At 37.8% G+C, this 17949-nt stretch overlaps 2 protein-coding genes across 6 annotated transcripts; one reads left to right on the forward strand and one right to left on the reverse strand.

Moving 5' to 3' along the window:
• Positions 1-8285: 8285 nt before the first annotated feature.
• On the forward strand, positions 8286-8792 carry LOC138868452 (uncharacterized). Its single transcript, XM_070146006.1, has one exon. It carries the CDS (start codon positions 8286-8288, stop codon positions 8790-8792), a length of 507 nt encoding a protein of 168 aa, XP_070002107.1.
• Positions 8793-13715: 4923 nt separating this feature from the next.
• Positions 13716-17229, reverse strand: LOC104232055 (SHUGOSHIN 2-like). 5 transcript variants are annotated; one of them, XM_009785145.2, is made up of 13 exons: positions 17086-17229; positions 16796-16976; positions 16644-16681; positions 15815-15923; positions 15694-15717; positions 15535-15603; positions 15409-15450; positions 15242-15338; positions 15097-15148; positions 14919-14988; positions 14519-14615; positions 14373-14424; positions 13716-14268 (listed from the first exon to the last, which is right to left on the reverse strand). In XM_009785145.2, exons 2-13 carry the CDS (start codon positions 16937-16939, stop codon positions 13980-13982), a joined length of 1083 nt encoding a protein of 360 aa, XP_009783447.1. In that variant the 5' UTR covers positions 16940-16976; positions 17086-17229; the 3' UTR covers positions 13716-13979. The 5 variants fall into 5 exon arrangements, with proteins under 5 accessions (XP_009783447.1, XP_009783450.1, XP_009783448.1 ...); XM_009785148.2 differs by having other exon boundaries at positions 16796-16969; positions 17086-17219; XM_009785146.2 differs by having other exon boundaries at positions 16796-16973; positions 17086-17218.
• Positions 17230-17949: the final 720 nt, after the last annotated feature.

Genomic DNA, 17949 nt, shown 5'->3' on the forward strand with positions numbered 1-17949 from the left:
TGATTGAATTAGGCAGCCCAAAAATCTTCCACACAGTTTCAAAGAACAACATTGCTGCCTCCACTCCAGTAACAGTCTTCTTGCATGGAATAAGTACCACCATCTTTGAGAATCTATCAACTACTACATATTGGTAATCGTTATCACGTCGAGTCTTTGGAAGACCTCCTAAAAAGTCCATAGAAATGCTTTCCCAAGGTCGAGTAGGAACTGGTAGTGGAGTGTATAAACCTAACTTTCTGTTAGCAGGCTTTGAGACACTACATAATCCACATCCCTTTATAAATCGACTTACATCTTCCTGCATAAACATAACGTTGAAGATTCAACAATGTCTTTGTTTCTCCAGAATGTCCCGCAACTTTAGATGTATGAGCTTCTCTCATCCAACTTATACGTTCTGCAGCTCGAGGAACACACAACCTTCCATCCTTGAATAGCAGCCCATCTTGGATGTTGAATTTTGAAGCTCTTCCTGCCTTAACTTCTTTTATCTTGTCTTGAAACAAAGGATCCTCAAGATACCATCCTGCATATTATTCATGAAAAGCTGGCTCTATCTTCATAAATAAAGCTAAGCATAAAGATGTTAAGGGAGGTCGTGATAGCATATCAGCCAACTTATTATGAGCTCCCTTCTTGTACCTGATAACAAGATTAAACTGTTGCAAGTATGTCATCCACTTTATATGACAAACTTGCTGCAAACGAGACTGCACTTGTAAATACTGTAAAGGGCGATGTGTTAAGGGAATAAACCCCGTAAAATAATATTCACGGTATTAGTGATAAACGCGGACTACTAAGTTATGGTTAAATCAGGAAGAATAATTATGCAGCAAAAATGACACCAAGATTTTACGTGGAAACTCTTCTGAATAAGGAAAAAACCACGGCCAAGAAGAGCAATTGATATCACTATAGCGAGGATTTTATATTATGTAGTAACAAGTACAAATACTCCTAAGACCACTATCCCATCAAAAGAAAAAAATATTCTTTTGCTTTTTCCACCTCACTACAATATCTTTCACACGCTATTTTTCTTCACAGGCTATTTTCTTATAGTCTATAGAATACATTGCTCTCTCTCTCTTTTCTCTCTTTGTTGGTGTGTAGAAATGAGAGTTGAAGCTCTTCTTTTATAGCCAAAACTCACTCTCTAAAGCCTACAATATTTGACAATTTGCACACACTTTTTATAATTTCAACAAGGTTGACTACCAAACCAGGAACCAAACCAAGTCAACAAAATTGGCTACCAAATCATACCAATTCAACAAGGTTGGCTACCAAACCAAACCAAGTCAACAAAATTGGCTACCAAATCATTTGAATGAGATGGACACCATATCAATCTCCCCTTACAGTCTCATTCATCTAGAGGAGGTAGCATTGTCTTCTAGTCTAAGTGCATGACGACAAGTTCTTTGCATAGCTCGAACTTGTCTCTTGGTACCACCTTGGTCAACATATCAGCAGGATTTTCACTTGTGTGAATCTTTTTGACTTGAAGTGATTCGTTCTCCACTTGCTCACGAATCCAATGATATCTGACGTCGATGTGTTTTGTTCTCGCATGGTACATGGAGTTTTCGCTTAGGTCTATTGCACTATGACTGTTGCAATAGACAACATACTCTATCTGTCGCAATCCAAGTTCTTGAAGAAATCTCTTGAGCCATATCCTCTCTTTTCCAGCTTCAGTAGCCGCAATATACTCCGCTTCAGTTGTAGATAGTGCGACACACTTCTGTAACTTTGACTGTCATGATATAGCTCCCCTTAAAAAAGTAAACAAATATCCAGTAGTGGATTTTCTATTATCAAGGTCACCTGCCATATCAGAATCTGTATAGCCCTTTAATTTTGGATTTGATCCTCCAAAACATAAGTGTTCATGTGAGCTTCCTCTTAGATACCTGAGTATCCACTTTACAACTTCCCAATGCTCTTTTCTTGGATTTTCGAGAAATCTGCTAACAACACCGACTGCATGAGCAATATCTGGTCGAGTGCATACCATTGCATACACCAAACTTCTGACAGCGGAGGAATAAGGAATCTTGGTCATTCTCTCTTTTTCCTCCATTGTTGTAGGACACATCTTCTTACTCAACTTCAGATGACCAGGAAGGGGTGTGCGAACCAACTTAGCACTTTTCATATTGAAACGCTCCAACACACGTTCTATGTACTTCTCTTGTGACAAGTAAAGCTTTCTTTCGTTTCTCGAACGAGTAATTCTCATGCCCAAAATCTGCTTAGCAAGAACCAAGTCTTTCATTGCAAAAAACTTATTCAATTGTTTCATTAACTCGTCAATCTTGGAAGCATTCCTGCCCACAATCAACATATCATCCACATATAGCAAGAGGATGATAAAGTCATCATCAAAAAATCTTTGTACAAACACACAGTGATCTAAAGAAGTATTCTTGTAGCCTTGCTCCCCCATAACAGACTCAAACTTCTTGTACCACTGTCTGGGAGCTTGCTTCAATCCATATAGACTCTTCTTAAGTTTGCATACAAGATTTTCTTTACTTTTTGCCTTGAAGCCTTCAGGTTGTTCCATATAAATCTCCTCTTCTAAGTCACCGTGAAGAAAAGCAGTCTTCACATCCATTTGCTCAATCTCCAAATCAAGAGTGGCAGTCAAACCAAGAACTGTCCGAATGGAGGACATTTTCACGACAGGAGAAAATATGTCGTCAAAGTCAATACCTTTTCTTTGACCAAATCCCTTGACAACCAATCTAGCTTTGTATCTAGGCTTCAAACTATGTTCTTCAGCTTTAACTTTGAACGCCCACTTGTTTTTCAAAGCTCTCATGCCCTTAGGCAATTTCACCAACTCAAAAGTATGGTTCTCATGCAGAGATTTCATCTCATCTTGCATGGATTCAATCCATTGATCCTTGTGCTCATCTTCTATGTCTTCCGCATAACATTCAGGTTCTCCCCCATTAGTGAGTAATACATACTCATTGGGTGAATAACGGGAGGAAGGAGTACGAGGTCTAGAAGACCTCCTGAGTGGAATATCTAACTCGTCCACAGCTTCGTGAGTAGGAGCATCTACCTCATCAACATTAGCATTGTTATCACCATCACCATCAATATGCTGATCTGGAATATGGTTCTGGGCATCACCATCATCATTGATCCCACCAACGTTATTTGCATTTGTATGAGAAACTTGATCAAGATTAACTAAACCTTCAGAACTTGGAAATTTTAGCTTATCCACTTTGTTAATATCTTCGATGGTTTGATCCTCCATGAAGAAAACATTACGGCTTCTCATGATATTCTTCTCAATTGGATCATATAGCCTGTAACCAAACTCATCAAGGCCATAACCAATGAAGATGCACTGTCTTGTCTTAGCATTTAATTTTGACCTCTCATCTTTAGGCACATGTACAAAAGCTTTGCAACAAAACACTTTCAAGTGGTCATAGGAAACATCCTTGTCATACCAAACTCTGTTTGGAACATCACTTTGCAAAGCAACTGCAGGGGATAGATTAATAACATGTGCGGCGGTCAACAAAGCCTCACCCCAAAAGGAATTCGGCAACTTTGCTTCAGAAAGCAAACATCTGACTCTTTCCATCAAGGTCATGTTCATCCTTTCTGAACCATTAAGCTAAGGAGTCTTAGGAGGAGTCTTCTGGTGTCTGATACCCTGTTGCTTGCAGTATTCGTCAAACGGTCCACAATATTTACCACCTTTATCAGTACGAATACACTTCAGCTTCTTTCAAGTTTTTCTTTCAACTGAAGCCTGAAACTGCTTAAAGACACCTAACACTTGGTCTTTAGTCTTCAAGATGTAGAACCAAAGTTTCCTCGAGCAATCATCAATAAAGGTAGCAAAATAAAGTGCACCACCCAAAGTCCTTGTCTTCATTGGACCACATAAATCTGAATGCACCAACTTAAGTAACTCTGTCTTTCTTGAAGGAGGATGAGACTGGAACGGAACTCTTTTTTGTTTTCCAGCCAAGCAGTGCTCACATTTTTCTAATTTTGCACTTTCAAAATTTGACAACAATTTCTTCTTGGCCAGAACATTTAGTCCTTTCTCGCTAATATGGCTAAGCCTCTTATGCCGTGACGTTGAAGAGTTATTGCTTTCAAAGGCATTCACCATATCAACACAGGTAAAGGTTGTAGTCCAGTATAGACCACGACATTTTTCCCCACGAGCCACAATCATGGAACCCTTAGTGAGCTTCCACTTTCCAGCACCATTGGTACTGACATATCCCTCATCATCCAAAACACCAATAGAGATTAAGTGCAAACGAACATCAAGTGCATATTTTACATTGTTTAAACTAGTTTAGTTCCAATACTAGTTTCCAAACAAATCGTTCCAACACCAGCCACCCTAGATACAGCCTCATTACCCATACTCAAATTTCCAAAGTTACCCTGAGTATAAGATGAGAAAAATTCCTTCCTTGATGTCATATGAGATGCGGTACCACTGTCCACAACCCAGCATGACTCATCACAAGCAATATTTATCAGATCTGCATCAAGGACGGTAACAAGATCTTCCATAGTGACGGTGGCCACACGATTGCCATCTTCTTTCTGTTATTCCTTGTCTCTATTCTCCTTTTTTCAAAATTCGGCAGAACTTCTTTGTGTGCCCTTTCTTCCCGCAATGATAGCACTCAATATCTTTAAGTCTGCTTCTGGATTTGCTTCTATTATATTCTCTATTTTGAGAACCCCAATTCTTTCTTCTCTTCTAGAGCTAGTCACCAAGACATCTGATGAGGAGGAACCTTGAGATTTTCTTCTTATCTCTTCATTTAAAAGGCTGCTCTTGGCAAGATCCATAGAAATCACACTATCCGGAGCAGAATTTGATAATGAAGTTCTAAGAATTTTCCAAGAATCTGGTAGGGAACCAAGTAGAAACAGGCCTTGAATTTCTTCATCAAATTTAATACCCATAGCAAATAACTGGTTCATGATCCCCTGAAAATTATTCAGATGATCTGTCATCGCGGAACCATCATGGTATTTTAAACGCAGCATCTGCTTTATCAAAAACATCTTGTTGTTTTCAATTTTTCGAGCATACAAACTTTTAAGGTGCTCCCATAGGGTCCGAGCATGTGTCTCCCCAGAAATATGGTTCAAAACATTATCGTCAACCCACTATCTAATAAAGCCGCAAACTTGCATGTGTAACAGATTTCACTCTTCATCTGATTTATTATCAGACTTTATAGCGGCGAAGACAGGTTGATGAAAACTTTTGACATAGAGCAAATCTTCCATTTTGCCCTTCCAAATGGCATAGTTTGTGCCATTCAAAGTAACCATTCTACTAGTGTTGGCTTTCATTGTTTATCACAAATACAAATACTATTTATTATGAGACTAAAGTAATTCTTTTCTGATGTGGAAGTTCAGACTATGCTGCAACCACAGAGCATACTCAGACAGAACCTTGGCTCTGATACCACTTGTTGGGAATAAACCCCGTAAAATAATATTCACGGTATTAGTGATAAACGCGGACCACTAAGTTATAGTTAAATCAACAAGAATAAAAATGCAGCAAAAATAATACCAAGATTTTACGTGGAAACCCTTCTGAATAAGGGAAAAACCACGGCCAAGAAGAGCAACTGATATCACTATAGAGAGGATTTTACAATATGTAGTAACGAGTACAAATACTCCTAAGACCACTACACCCTCAAAAGAAAACAAAATACTCTTTTGCTTTTTTCACCTCACTAAATATCTCTCACACTCTATTTTTCTTCACAGACTATTTTCTTATAGTCTATGGAATACCTTGCTCTCTCTCTCTTTTCTCTCTTTGTTGGTGTGTAGAAATGAGAGTTGAAACTTTCCTTTTATAGCCAAAAACTCACTCTCTAAAACCTACAATATTTGACAATTTGCACACACTTTTCATAATTTCAACAAGGTTGGCTACCAAACCAGGAACCAAACCAAGTCAACAAAATTGGCTACCAAATCATACCAATTCAATAAGGTTGGCTACCAAACCAAACAAAGTCAACAAAATTGGCTACCAAATCATTTGAATAAGATGGACATCATATCACGATGATCGGTATGAACCACAGTTTCTTTGCCCAAAAGATAAACCCGCCAATGCTTAACGGCTTGATATAAGGCCAATAGCTCTTTATCATAGTGGGGATAATTTTTCTGAGCTCCTTGAATTAATTCAGAATACTAAGCAATTGGCTGCCCTTCCTGTACAACACAACACCTATGGCATAACCTGAAGCATCTACTTCTATCTCGAAAGGTTTCTGGAGATTGGTAGCGCCAAGATTAGTGCCTCGTTTATTTTTCTTTTCAGCAAAAGGAAGGCTTCTTCTTGTTCTTAATTCCACTGGAATTGTTGATTAGCTTTTGTCAGTGAATGTAAAGGTGATTCCAAGATGGAGAAATTTTTGATGAATTTCCGAAGGTATTGGCAAAGTCCCACAAAACTTCGCACCTCTGTTACTGTCTTTGGTCTTGGCCATTCTGTGATCACCTTGATTTTATTAGGATCAATCTGCAAGTTGCCATTTCCTACCATGAACCCAAGATACACCAATGTGATTCACATTTTTTCTTGTTGAGATGCAACTGATGTTGTTGTAATAATAGAAATACTTGCCTCACATGTTGAATGTGCTCTTCCCTTGAACAACTGTAGATCAATATATCGTCAAGTTATACAATAACAAACTGCTCAATATAAGGCCTCAATACATCATTTATAAACCGCATAAAGGTTGCAGGAGCATTGCATAAACCAAACGGAATTACTATCCATTCATATAGCCCTTGGCGCGTTTTCAATGTTGTTTTCCAGGAATCTCCTTCACAAATTCGAACTTGATAATAACCATACTTCAAGTCTAGTTTGGTGAACACAGTTGCTGGTTTTGGTTGGTCCAGCAAATCATCAATCCACGGAAGGGGTAACGATTCTTGATGGTGATCTTGTTAAGTGCTCGGTAATCGATACACATACGACATCCTCCATCTTTCTTTGGAACCAAGACAATTGGTGAGCCACATGGTGAGTTGCTAGGCTTAATCACACCATTTTCTAGTAACTCTTGCACTTTCTGCTTAATCTCCACATTTTCCAGTACCGAGTTACGATACATACTGAGATTTGGTAAAATTGAGTCAGCTTTTATTGTTGAAATTGAGAAGAGTTACATAGCAAAACACATCTCTCTCTTTGTGTGTTTTTCAAGCAACTACACAGATTTTTTTATATACTGCTTAGGGTCTGATTGTGTTCCTAAAAATCACCAGAATTGTTGATGAAAATCAGGAGCTTTTTTAGAAGTATGTTACCTAGCTTTTTGGTTGCTAAATACTTGTTCTACTACCAGATTTATTTCCACTAAAATATGAACAACTAACAGTAAAAAAATACAGCAACTAACAGTTAAGAAAAATAGAACATGGACACTAGATCATCCTTATTACTAACTTATGGAAACTAACTTCTCATCAAAAGAGTCGGCATACATCTTACATCATTCATTTCAACAAGAAACATGGAACATACAGTAAGTACTATTCATTGCATACCTAGTATCTGACGAACCTCACGTGAAGTAACCCGTATTGTTTTGTTTATCTTGACCGGCAAAGAGATTCAAATATTGGGAACGAGAAAGTGGAGTAGTCATTCGTGATTGAACGTCTTTTTTGCAATTGCAGAGATAGAGGCGCGTCTAAAAGGAAACAACTGATTACAGATTCTTCAAAGCATTTCGCCACCAAAAAATAAGATATGCTTGTTGGAGATGAAGGCATCTCAGATTCGTCTATGGCGTTTGATAGAGAAAAGGGTTTGGTTTGAGTATAAGGTTTGGTACAATTTAGGTTGTCTGTAAATGACAGCAGTTTGTCTTGTTTTGTTCGCCTAAGGATCCAGATATGGGCTGCTCAACATTGGCCCTCTTTAGTCTTTTGGGCCTCCTTATCCGTCTGCCCAATATCCAGTCCAATAGAAGAGAATAGAAGAAAGACAACAACTGAAAATTTTATTCTTTGTTTGTTATAGACTAGCCAATACAATAAGGACACATAAGATAGTTAGTTATGCACAGATTCTTTTCATTTTGTATTTATACACAGTCCTTGTACAGCAAAATCAGATTGAATATACAGAAAAGAAAAATTCTCTAAAATTGTTCTTCTATTTCATCATGGTATCAGAGCAGGTTTGATCTGCTATAGATTCACACTACATCATGGCAACTGAAAGTCAGCCCAGCGATTTGTTGAATTCATCTACTCCTGCTACTGGAGTTTCTGTAGCTACAGGATCTACTATTTCTGGTGTTGTTGATTCAGCACATCATTATTACCTCCATCCTTCAGATTATCCTGGTATGAGCCTCGTTTCTTCTACATTTGATGGCAGAGGTTATGGAGGATGGAGAAGAGCAATAGTAATAGCTCTGTCTGCTAAGAATAAGCTAGGGTTCATTGATGGAACCCTAGTTGTTCCTGCTGCTGATTCAGGTCTTCAAAGAGCTTGGGCACGTTGCAATGATATGGTCCTTTCTTGGCTTCTCAACTCACTCTCCAAAGAAATAGCAGAAAGTGTGTTGTATTCACAAAGTGCTAAAGACCTTTGGGCTGACCTGAAAGATAGATTTGGTCAGACAAATAGTGCTAAACTCTTCAGCTGCAAAAGGAGCTACGTGTTGTGGTGCAGGGAAATTCTAGTGTTACAACTTATTTTACTAAGATGAAGAGCTTGTGGGATGAGCTTGATGCTCTTAACACTTTTTCAGCTTGTATCTGTGACTATGATTGTAGAGCTAAAATAAAGAACCATAAAGCTCATCAAGATGAAAGGTTGTTGCAGTCTCTTATGGGGTTAAATGAGTGCTTCATAGGAGTAAGAAGTAACATACTGTTATCTTCTCCTCTGCACACCATTGGACAGGCATACTCCTTAGTGATCCAAGATGAAAAGCAGAGGGAGATTCATGCAACCCCTACTTATCCAGGAGAATCTACTTCTTTCATTGCTGCTAATCAGTGAGGAAGGGGGAAGATACACAATGAACACAGAGGTCAAAAGGGTATGCTTGATTCTAAAAAGGTTTCAACCATTTGTGCCTATTGTAAGAACCCATGACATACCATAGACAAGTGTTATAGGATCGATGGTTTTCCAACAGATTTTAAGTTTACAAGACAGAAGAAGTTCCAAGGTCCAATACAAGCGAACAATTCTCTTAATGCAGTTGATGAAAGTGAACAGGTAATTAGTGTTTTAGAGACAAAATCACTCTCCTAAGAAAATGTAGCTCAGCTACTCCAGCTCCTTCAACAAGTTAAGCTTGGACAACAGGTGGCAAGAACTTCTTCTGATGCTTTTGCAAATGCTAATTGTGCTAGTATACCTTCCTTCTTTAATTCTCCTGCTTGTTTCATTAAAATCAGTAGTCAGTCTTGGATATAAGACAGTGGAACCTCAGAACATATGACCTACAACAGAAAATTTTTCTATGTCCTTAAACCTTTAATCAAGCCTAGAATTGTTAACTTGCCAAATTCTCAAAAGGTTCTGGCAACTAACTATGGTTCAATCATTATGTTTTCTAATCTAATACTTCAAAATGTTCTCTATATTCTATCTTTCAAATATAATCTTTTATTTGTTCACAAGTTATGTAAACAGTTAAAATATCCACTCTATTTTATTTTTTCTTCATGTTTTCTGCAGGGCCCTTCACTAAAGAGCCCTCTGGAGATTGGTAAGGAGAAGGCATGACTCTACATCCTTCAATCAAGGCCAACAGCAGCCATTCCCAGTATTCCATCCAAGTCTAGCAATAGTTTTCTTTCTAGCAGGAAACTTAATCTAGGACAATATGTACCTATTTTACATTCCTGTTCTAGTTCTATTTCCAATGTAAAAGATAAGCAATAGCATTATAGGCTAGGCCATATGCCTTTCAGTAATATGAAAAACATTTATGATATTCCTATTTCTGTTTCATCCAAGTCTTATACTCCTTGTGTTGTTTGTCCTATGGCAAGACAATCAAGACTCCCATTTTCCACAAGCAGCATTAACACAAAGCACATTTTTGAATTAATTCATATTGATACATGGGGCCCTTATAATAAACCTACTTATGATGGCTTTAAATATTTCCTAACTATTGTGGATGACTATAGTAGAGGTACATGGACCTACTTATTGAGCAACAAATCAAATGTCTTTTCAATCTTAAAATCATTCTTGGCGTAGAAAGGCAGTTTCATACAAAGGTTAAGGCCATTAGATTAGATAATGCCTTTGAGTTAGGAAGTGGGACTGCCCAGTCAGATTTTTTTCTTTCCCAAGGAATTATACATCAGACTGCTTGTATTGCCTCTCCACAATAAAATGGAGTTGTGGAGAGAAAACACAAGCATTTGTTGGAGACTTCTAGAGCTCTACTCTTTCAGTCCAATTTACCTATTTCTTACTAAGGTGAATGTCTTTTAACAACAACTTATCTCATTAATAGGTTTCCCTCAAGAGTTCTTCATTTTAAAACACCTTATGAGGTTCTTTTTCATTCTAGACCAGATTACACAAAGTTAAAATGTTTTGGATGTCTGTGTTTTGTCTCTACTCCTTCCATCCATAGAACAAAGTTTCAACCTAGGGCCATACCATGTGTATTTCTGGGTATCCACAAGGTAAAAGAGGTTACAAATTCCTGAACCTCAAAACTTTGAAGCCTTTTATCTCTAGAGATGTTGTTTTTCATGAGGAAGTTTATCCCTTCTCTTCTAAACTACCTCAACATTCTCCAGATTCTTTCCTGCCTCTCTCACCTTTACCTAATTCCACCAGTGGTGTTCTTGACTCAATCCCAGAAAATCACCAGCTAATGATAATGCAACCCCCTTTCTCCTACCTACATCTCTCACCCTACATCTCCTTCTCCCATTCTTTTCTCTCATATTACTGCTCCCTCACTCACACCTTCCCAACTTCAGCATTCTCATGTTCCCACTGCCTCACCTTCTACATCTGAACCTATGATAAACAATTTGATTAGAAAGTCATCTAGACCTCATAACCCTCTAGTTTTCTCAAAGATAACATTTGTAATGCTATTCAACTTACAGATGTTAGCACTGCCTGTTTTCTCTCCCCTATTACACCTCCTAGTTTTCCTTTCTCTGGGCTCTCTACCTCAAATCAGACTTTACTCAATTCCCTGTCTAATATTCAAGAACCTATCAGTTATAGTCAAGCAGCACATCACCCAGGTTGGCAGGAAGCCATGGCTAAGGAAATTGAAGCCCTTGAACAGAATCAAACCTGGGAAGTAGTGAAACTACCCCTGGTAGAAAAGCACTACCTTGCAAATGGGTGTATAAGGTGAAACAACATTCTGATGGTAGTGTGGAAAGACTAAAGGCTCGTCTAGTAGTAAGAGGAGATATTCAAAGGGAAGGAGTGGATTTTACTGAAACATTTTCACCTGTGGTGAAAATGACTACAATTAGATGCATTCTTGCTATAGCTGTGAAGAGGGGTTGGGGAATCTTTCAATTAGATGTGAACAACGCCTTTTTACATGGTGATCTTAATGAAGAGGTTTATATGAAGTTTCTTATTGGTTTTTCACCATCTTCTCCTACTCAAGTTTGCCATTTGAAGAAATCACTTTATGGTTTACATCAAGCTTCACATCAATGGTATGCTAAGTTAACGGCAACTCTAAATTTTAAAGAGTATTCACACCCATTGAATGACTACTCCCTATTTTTTAAGAAGATGGATTCCCCAATATCCATAGTTGCAGTCTACGTGGATGTCATTGTACTCACATGAAATAATGCTGAAGAACTACATGCTTTAAAGATATTTTTAAACCAAGAGTTCAAAATCAAAGACTTAGGGACCTTACATTATTTTTTGGGCATGGAAATACTGCGAGAATCTGCTGGTCTGATCCTGTCCCAGCGTAAATTTGCCCTGGACCTCCTCACTAAGTTTGATGTCTTACACAAAACTCCTGTTTCCTGCCCACTTGATCCAACTATCAGACTCTTGTCCAACACTGGTGATCCTCTACCAGATCCAACCTTGTATCGTCATTTATTGGGTAAGTTAAACTACTTAACCCATACAAGGCCTGATCTCTCCTTTACGGTACAGCACCTCAGTCAATATATGCAGGATCCCGGCAACCTCATATGCATGCCGCTCTTCGTGTCCTTCGATATTTGCTCAAGGACCCTGGTCTTGGGTTGTTTATGTCTTCATCACCCTCCTTTCAGCTGCTTGCTTTTTGTGATTCCGACTAGGGTACTTGTCCTGAATCCCGTAAATCTGTTAGTGGTTTTTACATTTCCCTTGGAGGTTCTCCCGTCTCCTGGAAGTCCAAGAAACAGACTTCCATCGCCCTAAGCTCTGCTGAAGCTGAGTATCGCTCAATGAGGGGAGTAGTTGCCGAGCTCACATGGCTAGTGCGTCTTTTTAAGGACCTGGCTGTTCCAATTTCTCTCCCTGTTCCTTTGCACTCTGATAGCCAAGCAGCTATCCACATCGCGAAAAACCTCGTGTTTCATGAGAGAACGAAACATGTGGGGATCGATTGCCACTTTGTTCGTCAACAATTCCTTGCAAGTCTAATTTCTCTGTCTTTTGTTCGATCCTCTTCTCAGTTGGCAGATCTCTTCACCAAGTCTCTCACAGGGCTGCTTCACCATAGACTTTTGGGCAAGTTGGGTGTTCTTGCATCCCCTTCCAACTTGAGGAGGGGTGTTGGAGATGAAGGCATCTCAGATTCGTCTATGGTGTTTGATAGAGAAAAGGGTTTGGTTTGAGTATAAGGTTTGGTACATTTTAGGTTGTCTGTAAATGACAGCAGTTTGTCTTGTTTTGTTCGCCTAAGGATCCAGATATGGGCTGCTCAACATTGGCCCTCTTTAGTTTTTTGGGCCTCCTTATCCGTCTGCCCAATATCCAGTCCAATAGAAGAGAATAGAAGAAAGACAACAGCTAAAAATTTTATTTTTTGTTTGTTATAGACTAGCCAATACAATAAGGACACATAGGATAGTTAGTTATGCACAAATTCTTTTCATTTTGTATTTATACACAGTCCCTGTACAGCAAAATCAGATTGAATATACAGAAGGAAAATTCTCTAAAATTGTTCTTCTATTTCATCAATGCTATCAAAAATCGACTACGACTAAACTTTAGCTAACTAGCAGCAGTATTTAATCTATCTGCGAAACCACTTAAAGTTAACAAGGCATCAACATGAAACACGGTTTTGGGTACTTTACGAGAAGATAATGGATCACGATGACATATATGAGCAGCTGCTGCTGCTGCATGTGAGTTAATTTTGTAGTTTCCTTTGTTACCTGTGCGCTCATTCATACAACAAGATACAACTTACAAACAGACAATGAGGTTAGCCGACTTTTTAGAATCTACAACTTCATATATTGACCTTTGACATAACTCAAGAGAACCACGGGTCAAATTGCTAGCGAAAGTCCTAAATTTCTTTTACAGCAAATCTTGATCCGAGGCAGAGCAAAGTCAAAACACGAACTTAATTATAGCCAAGAAATTGGCTGGATAAATTGAATGATATCAACAGATTTTAACAGACATTTTTTGTCACAGTATGATCATATGAAGAAGCAAGTAGCTCAAACTAATTTCCAGTAATCAATCACAGTAAAAGATGCATTTAATCAGGATTTACAGCAGGCAAGACCTTGATTAAGAACATTTACTCAGGAAACATGCATGTACATGTTTGCCAGGAGAGTGAAAATCGGAGAAGACCTCGAGTCGGAGAAAAAGTGCAGCAAAAATTACACTAGACAACCCAACAAAAGATGCCGTTCAGCACTAGCTCCTACAGTAAATAGGTCAGAACAAAGATGATGGTAGTTCATACTGGTCTGCGCATTTTTATGTTTAAAGGAATTTCCTTGTAAGACTGGATCTTCTTAGCTGCATTTCTTAATGGTCTACTCAGAGACAATCTTCCAAACTCTGTAGATGCAAACCTCAATGCAGGATTACTTTCGACGTCATCAGGCGACATAGAAAAGGAGGCTGAGCCATTTGGCTGGACTAGATTAACCATTGGTGGGCATTTGTCTTCAACCTCAAAATAATCTTTATCGTGCTTTGGTTCTTCAGGTTTAGATCGAGCAGATTGCCTTCTTAAACAGGGTCTGCAAAGATAGCACAAAGTCATTATGAGCAATTCTCTTAACATTATTTAGAATCTTTAACATCACAGAAATCGGCAAATTCTACAAGATCAAAGTAGACTAACCTTTTATTTTCAGCCTTATCCTGGGGCTGAACTTGTTTAGAAGAGCCCAAACCTACATGTCACAAGGAAAGAATGATAAACAAAAGCAAGAAGTTTAGGCCCTTGTTAACAGCGAAGATTATAGAATAATTGGATATTATACTCACACTTTGACTGAGGCCTCCTTTTGATATTTGCAGGTTTATCGTTATCTCCAATTCCCAAAGAAGAATCCCCTGCCTCTTCACACTTGATTGGTTCCACCTTCAAACAGCAAAAGAGTAAATTACCACTAGATCCATAACAGTTATCTAGTACACAAAAATTTGTCTATGCACCTCATTATTCAACTGCAGCACATTTTTTGTTTTACTATCTCCTGATTAAAAAGAATACTCCAGTCAAAAGTGAAAGAGAAAACAACTTAGGCCTACTCGGAGACGAACTTCCAAACTCTTTAGATTCAAACCACAATGCAGGATTGCTTTCTAAGTCACTAGATGATATACAAAAGAAAGTTGAACCATTGCTGAACTAGATTAAACATTGGTGCCATTTGTCGTCTACCTCAAAATCATTTTCATCATGTTTCATTGCTTCAGGTTTAAACCGAGCAGATTGCCTTCTTACACAGGGTCTGCAAAGACAGCATAAAGTCATTATTATGAACAATTTTCTTAGAATATTTAGAATCTTTAACATCATAAAATTGATGTCACATTCTACAAGTTCAAAGTAGACTGGCCTTTTATTTTCAGCATTGTCCTGGGCTTGAACTTGTTTAGAAGAGCCCAAACCTAAATGTCACAAGGAAAGAATGAAAAACAAAAGCAAGAATTTTAGGCTTTTCTTAACAGCAATATCACCTGATATCCAGATATTACACTCACTCTTTGACTGAAGCCTCCTTTTAATATTTGCAGGTTTATCATTATCTCCATTTCCCAAAGAGGAATCCCCTGCCTCTTCACACTTGATGGGATCCACCTTCAAAAAGTGACAGCAAAGAGAAAATTACCACTAGTTCCATAACAGTACAAAAAAATTGTCTATGCACCTCATCATTCAACTGCTGGCACATTTTTTGTTTTTCTATCTCCTGATTAAAAAGAAAACTCAATCAAAAGTGAAAGGAAAAACAACTTAAACAACAACAGATTTGAGTAAGCTAAACCTGACTAACCTCTGCTTCAAGCCTTTTAGCTTTAAGTACGCCATTTGTACATCCTAGCTCATGTTGTAATGTTTTGAGCTGTTCAATAAGTAGCACTTACATTAGCTCAAGGAGAAAATCACCAATCCGATCTTATAAGTAAAGCTGGTGTGGCATTCAAGTGCGTACCCTATCTTTAGCTGAATTTAATTCCTGAGAAAAATGCAAAAAGCAACAGTTTTTGTAACTAAACAGGAAAGTAGATGGTCTTAAAACTTAACTAGCTTGATTATGAGAAAGGAAAACAAACCGCAAGCATTTGACTGTTTGATTGCGCAAGTTGATGGTTCTGTTGCTGCATTTTCTGCAGATTAACTCTCATCTTCTGTATCTCAGCTCCAGTTAATTCAATTATTTTGCTATTGAGAACACGAATCAAGGAACAGTCTCACAAGAACAAAAGTGATAATACAAATGCTAACCGAGAAAGGTACCTATTATCATTCAACTAAATCAACTACGCCTTTAATCCCAAACAAATTGGAAACAACTATGTGAATTCTCAATATCCATTCTGCTATAATTGGGCTCAATTAGTTCGAAGAACCTCTTATCCATCAGCACTACATCCAATTACCAATCGAGCTTGTGTCTAGGAGAGCATGTTTTGATAGACTCAATGTTTAGAAGATTCAACATATTAAGACTATCTTTACACTAACCATAAATTTACCGCAATCCTCCTTTTATTGTGGATTTTATATTGCCTATGTGAAACTCACATAGGTGTAGTTAAGGCCACCTACAAACAGAGACGGATAGGGGCGGATTTAGCTTGTAACCTATGGGTTCACGTGAACTCATTAACTTTTGCCCTTGCCTGTTTATGTATTAATAAATCCACAAAATATCTATAAATATTTTACTGCGAATGCAGTTATCATTGAGTAGATCCACCTCTGGAGACTGTCAAACCTCTCAGCGCGGTATACACAGAAACACACAGACAAACACACACACACAAAAACAAAAAACAAAAAAAAACTACACCCTTTCCACCCATTGGCTCCAAGTTCTGGATATGCCTCTATCTATAAAAACTTATAAGCAAATGCAATTCCTTTACAAATAAAGGATACGTCCTATCAGCTAACATCTTCAGCAATTCAATATTCTCCTGCAAAAATAATTCCCAAAAAGGGCCAAATCAGGCTGAACTTAAAAAAAGTCATTTCTTAACAAAATATACCAGTATACCACTATAAAAACAAAACAAAAACAGAGAATTTACCTTCTTGAGCATGTCTATGTACTCTTTTGGACCAATTGAGATATGTTGTGACTTGTCATTTTGGCTACCCAATCTCATCTCTTGTGGTATGTTGCTAATATCAGCTAGCTTTTTCCTCGGTGCACTCCCCAACGTAGCCTTCATTTTTGCTTTTTCACTGAATGCTCGAAAACCCTAGCTTCTTCGGAAGAAACAATTCGTAATTTACCATAAATAATCATTTCGTAAAAAGGAATTAGGGTTTTATGTCGAATTCTAGAGAGAGAATGAGAGAGAGAGAGAGAACTTACAGCTCGATCTCGCCGGAGGAGAAGGTGAGGAGCAAAACGGCGGAGGAGGAGTTCGCCGGAGAGGTGCAAAGCGGTGGAAAATGACGGGGGATAATTTTGTAAATCGGGCCGAAAATCAATTCGATTTTAAGTGCTGTTGTTTTTGCATACAGTGCGTTGTCCCGCTAAAAGACACGGATCTCCAAATTTGAATTATGGTGCCATGTATAACGTGCTTATTTGGTCGTCCACATTTAACCTATACTTATTTTTTCTTAAATTTTAATTTATACCCATTTTTTAAACAATTTCAGCCTATTTTCCCCTCCTCCTTCTCCTCCTTCGTTTTCTTCTTCTTTTTTTTTTTTTGCTGCTGTTGAAAAAGCTATATTACTTGTATAATTAGTAAACCCCCCACCCAAATATATATAAAAGAAAAAGAGAAGATTATGAAGTACTGGATTTCTAGAGATAATAAAATAGTAAGAGTTGTTCAAATGTAATGCTCAGACGATAAACAGAAATTATAATTCCCAACATAGGAGAAGATTATAGCAGTATGATGGTTTGATCTCTCAAAGCACTGATCGACTATGTTATACATATAATCTACAACAATTTAGAAAAAAATTAACAAAAGCAAGTTTTGAAAAAGTTTTATAACAAAACTAATGAATCCAAGATAAAAAAAATTCAGCTTTTAGTGCTGAAGTTTTTACAAATGAACTAAATAACTTCAGCATCGTCTGCTGAAGTTTTTGAAAAAGCTTATCCATGATAAAAAAAAACTTCAGCTTATTTAGTGCTGAAGTTTTTATAAATGAACTAAATAACTTCAGCATCTTCTGCTGAGTTTTTGAAAAAGCTTAATGACAAAACTAATGA

Source organism: Nicotiana sylvestris, chromosome 5, assembly GCF_000393655.2.
Source record: "Nicotiana sylvestris chromosome 5, ASM39365v2, whole genome shotgun sequence".
Classification (NCBI taxonomy): domain Eukaryota; kingdom Viridiplantae; phylum Streptophyta; class Magnoliopsida; order Solanales; family Solanaceae; genus Nicotiana; species Nicotiana sylvestris.

Excerpts from the sequence above, each read along its gene's own strand:
- LOC138868452 (XM_070146006.1), top strand. The coding sequence starts at position 8,286 with ATGGCAACTGAAAGTCAGCCCAGCGATTTGTTGAATTCATCTACTCCT.
- LOC104232055 (XM_009785145.2), bottom strand. The coding sequence starts at position 16,939 with ATGAAGGCTACGTTGGGGAGTGCACCGAGGAAAAAGCTAGCTGATATT. Across the intron at positions 15,718-15,814 it reads CAAACAGTCAAATGCTTGCG|GAATTAAATTCAGCTAAAGA; the intron begins GTTTGTTTTCCT and ends CATTTTTCTCAG. Across the intron at positions 14,616-14,918 it reads ATGATGAAAATGATTTTGAG|GTGGAACCAATCAAGTGTGA; the intron begins GTAGACGACAAA and ends TGCTGTTTGAAG.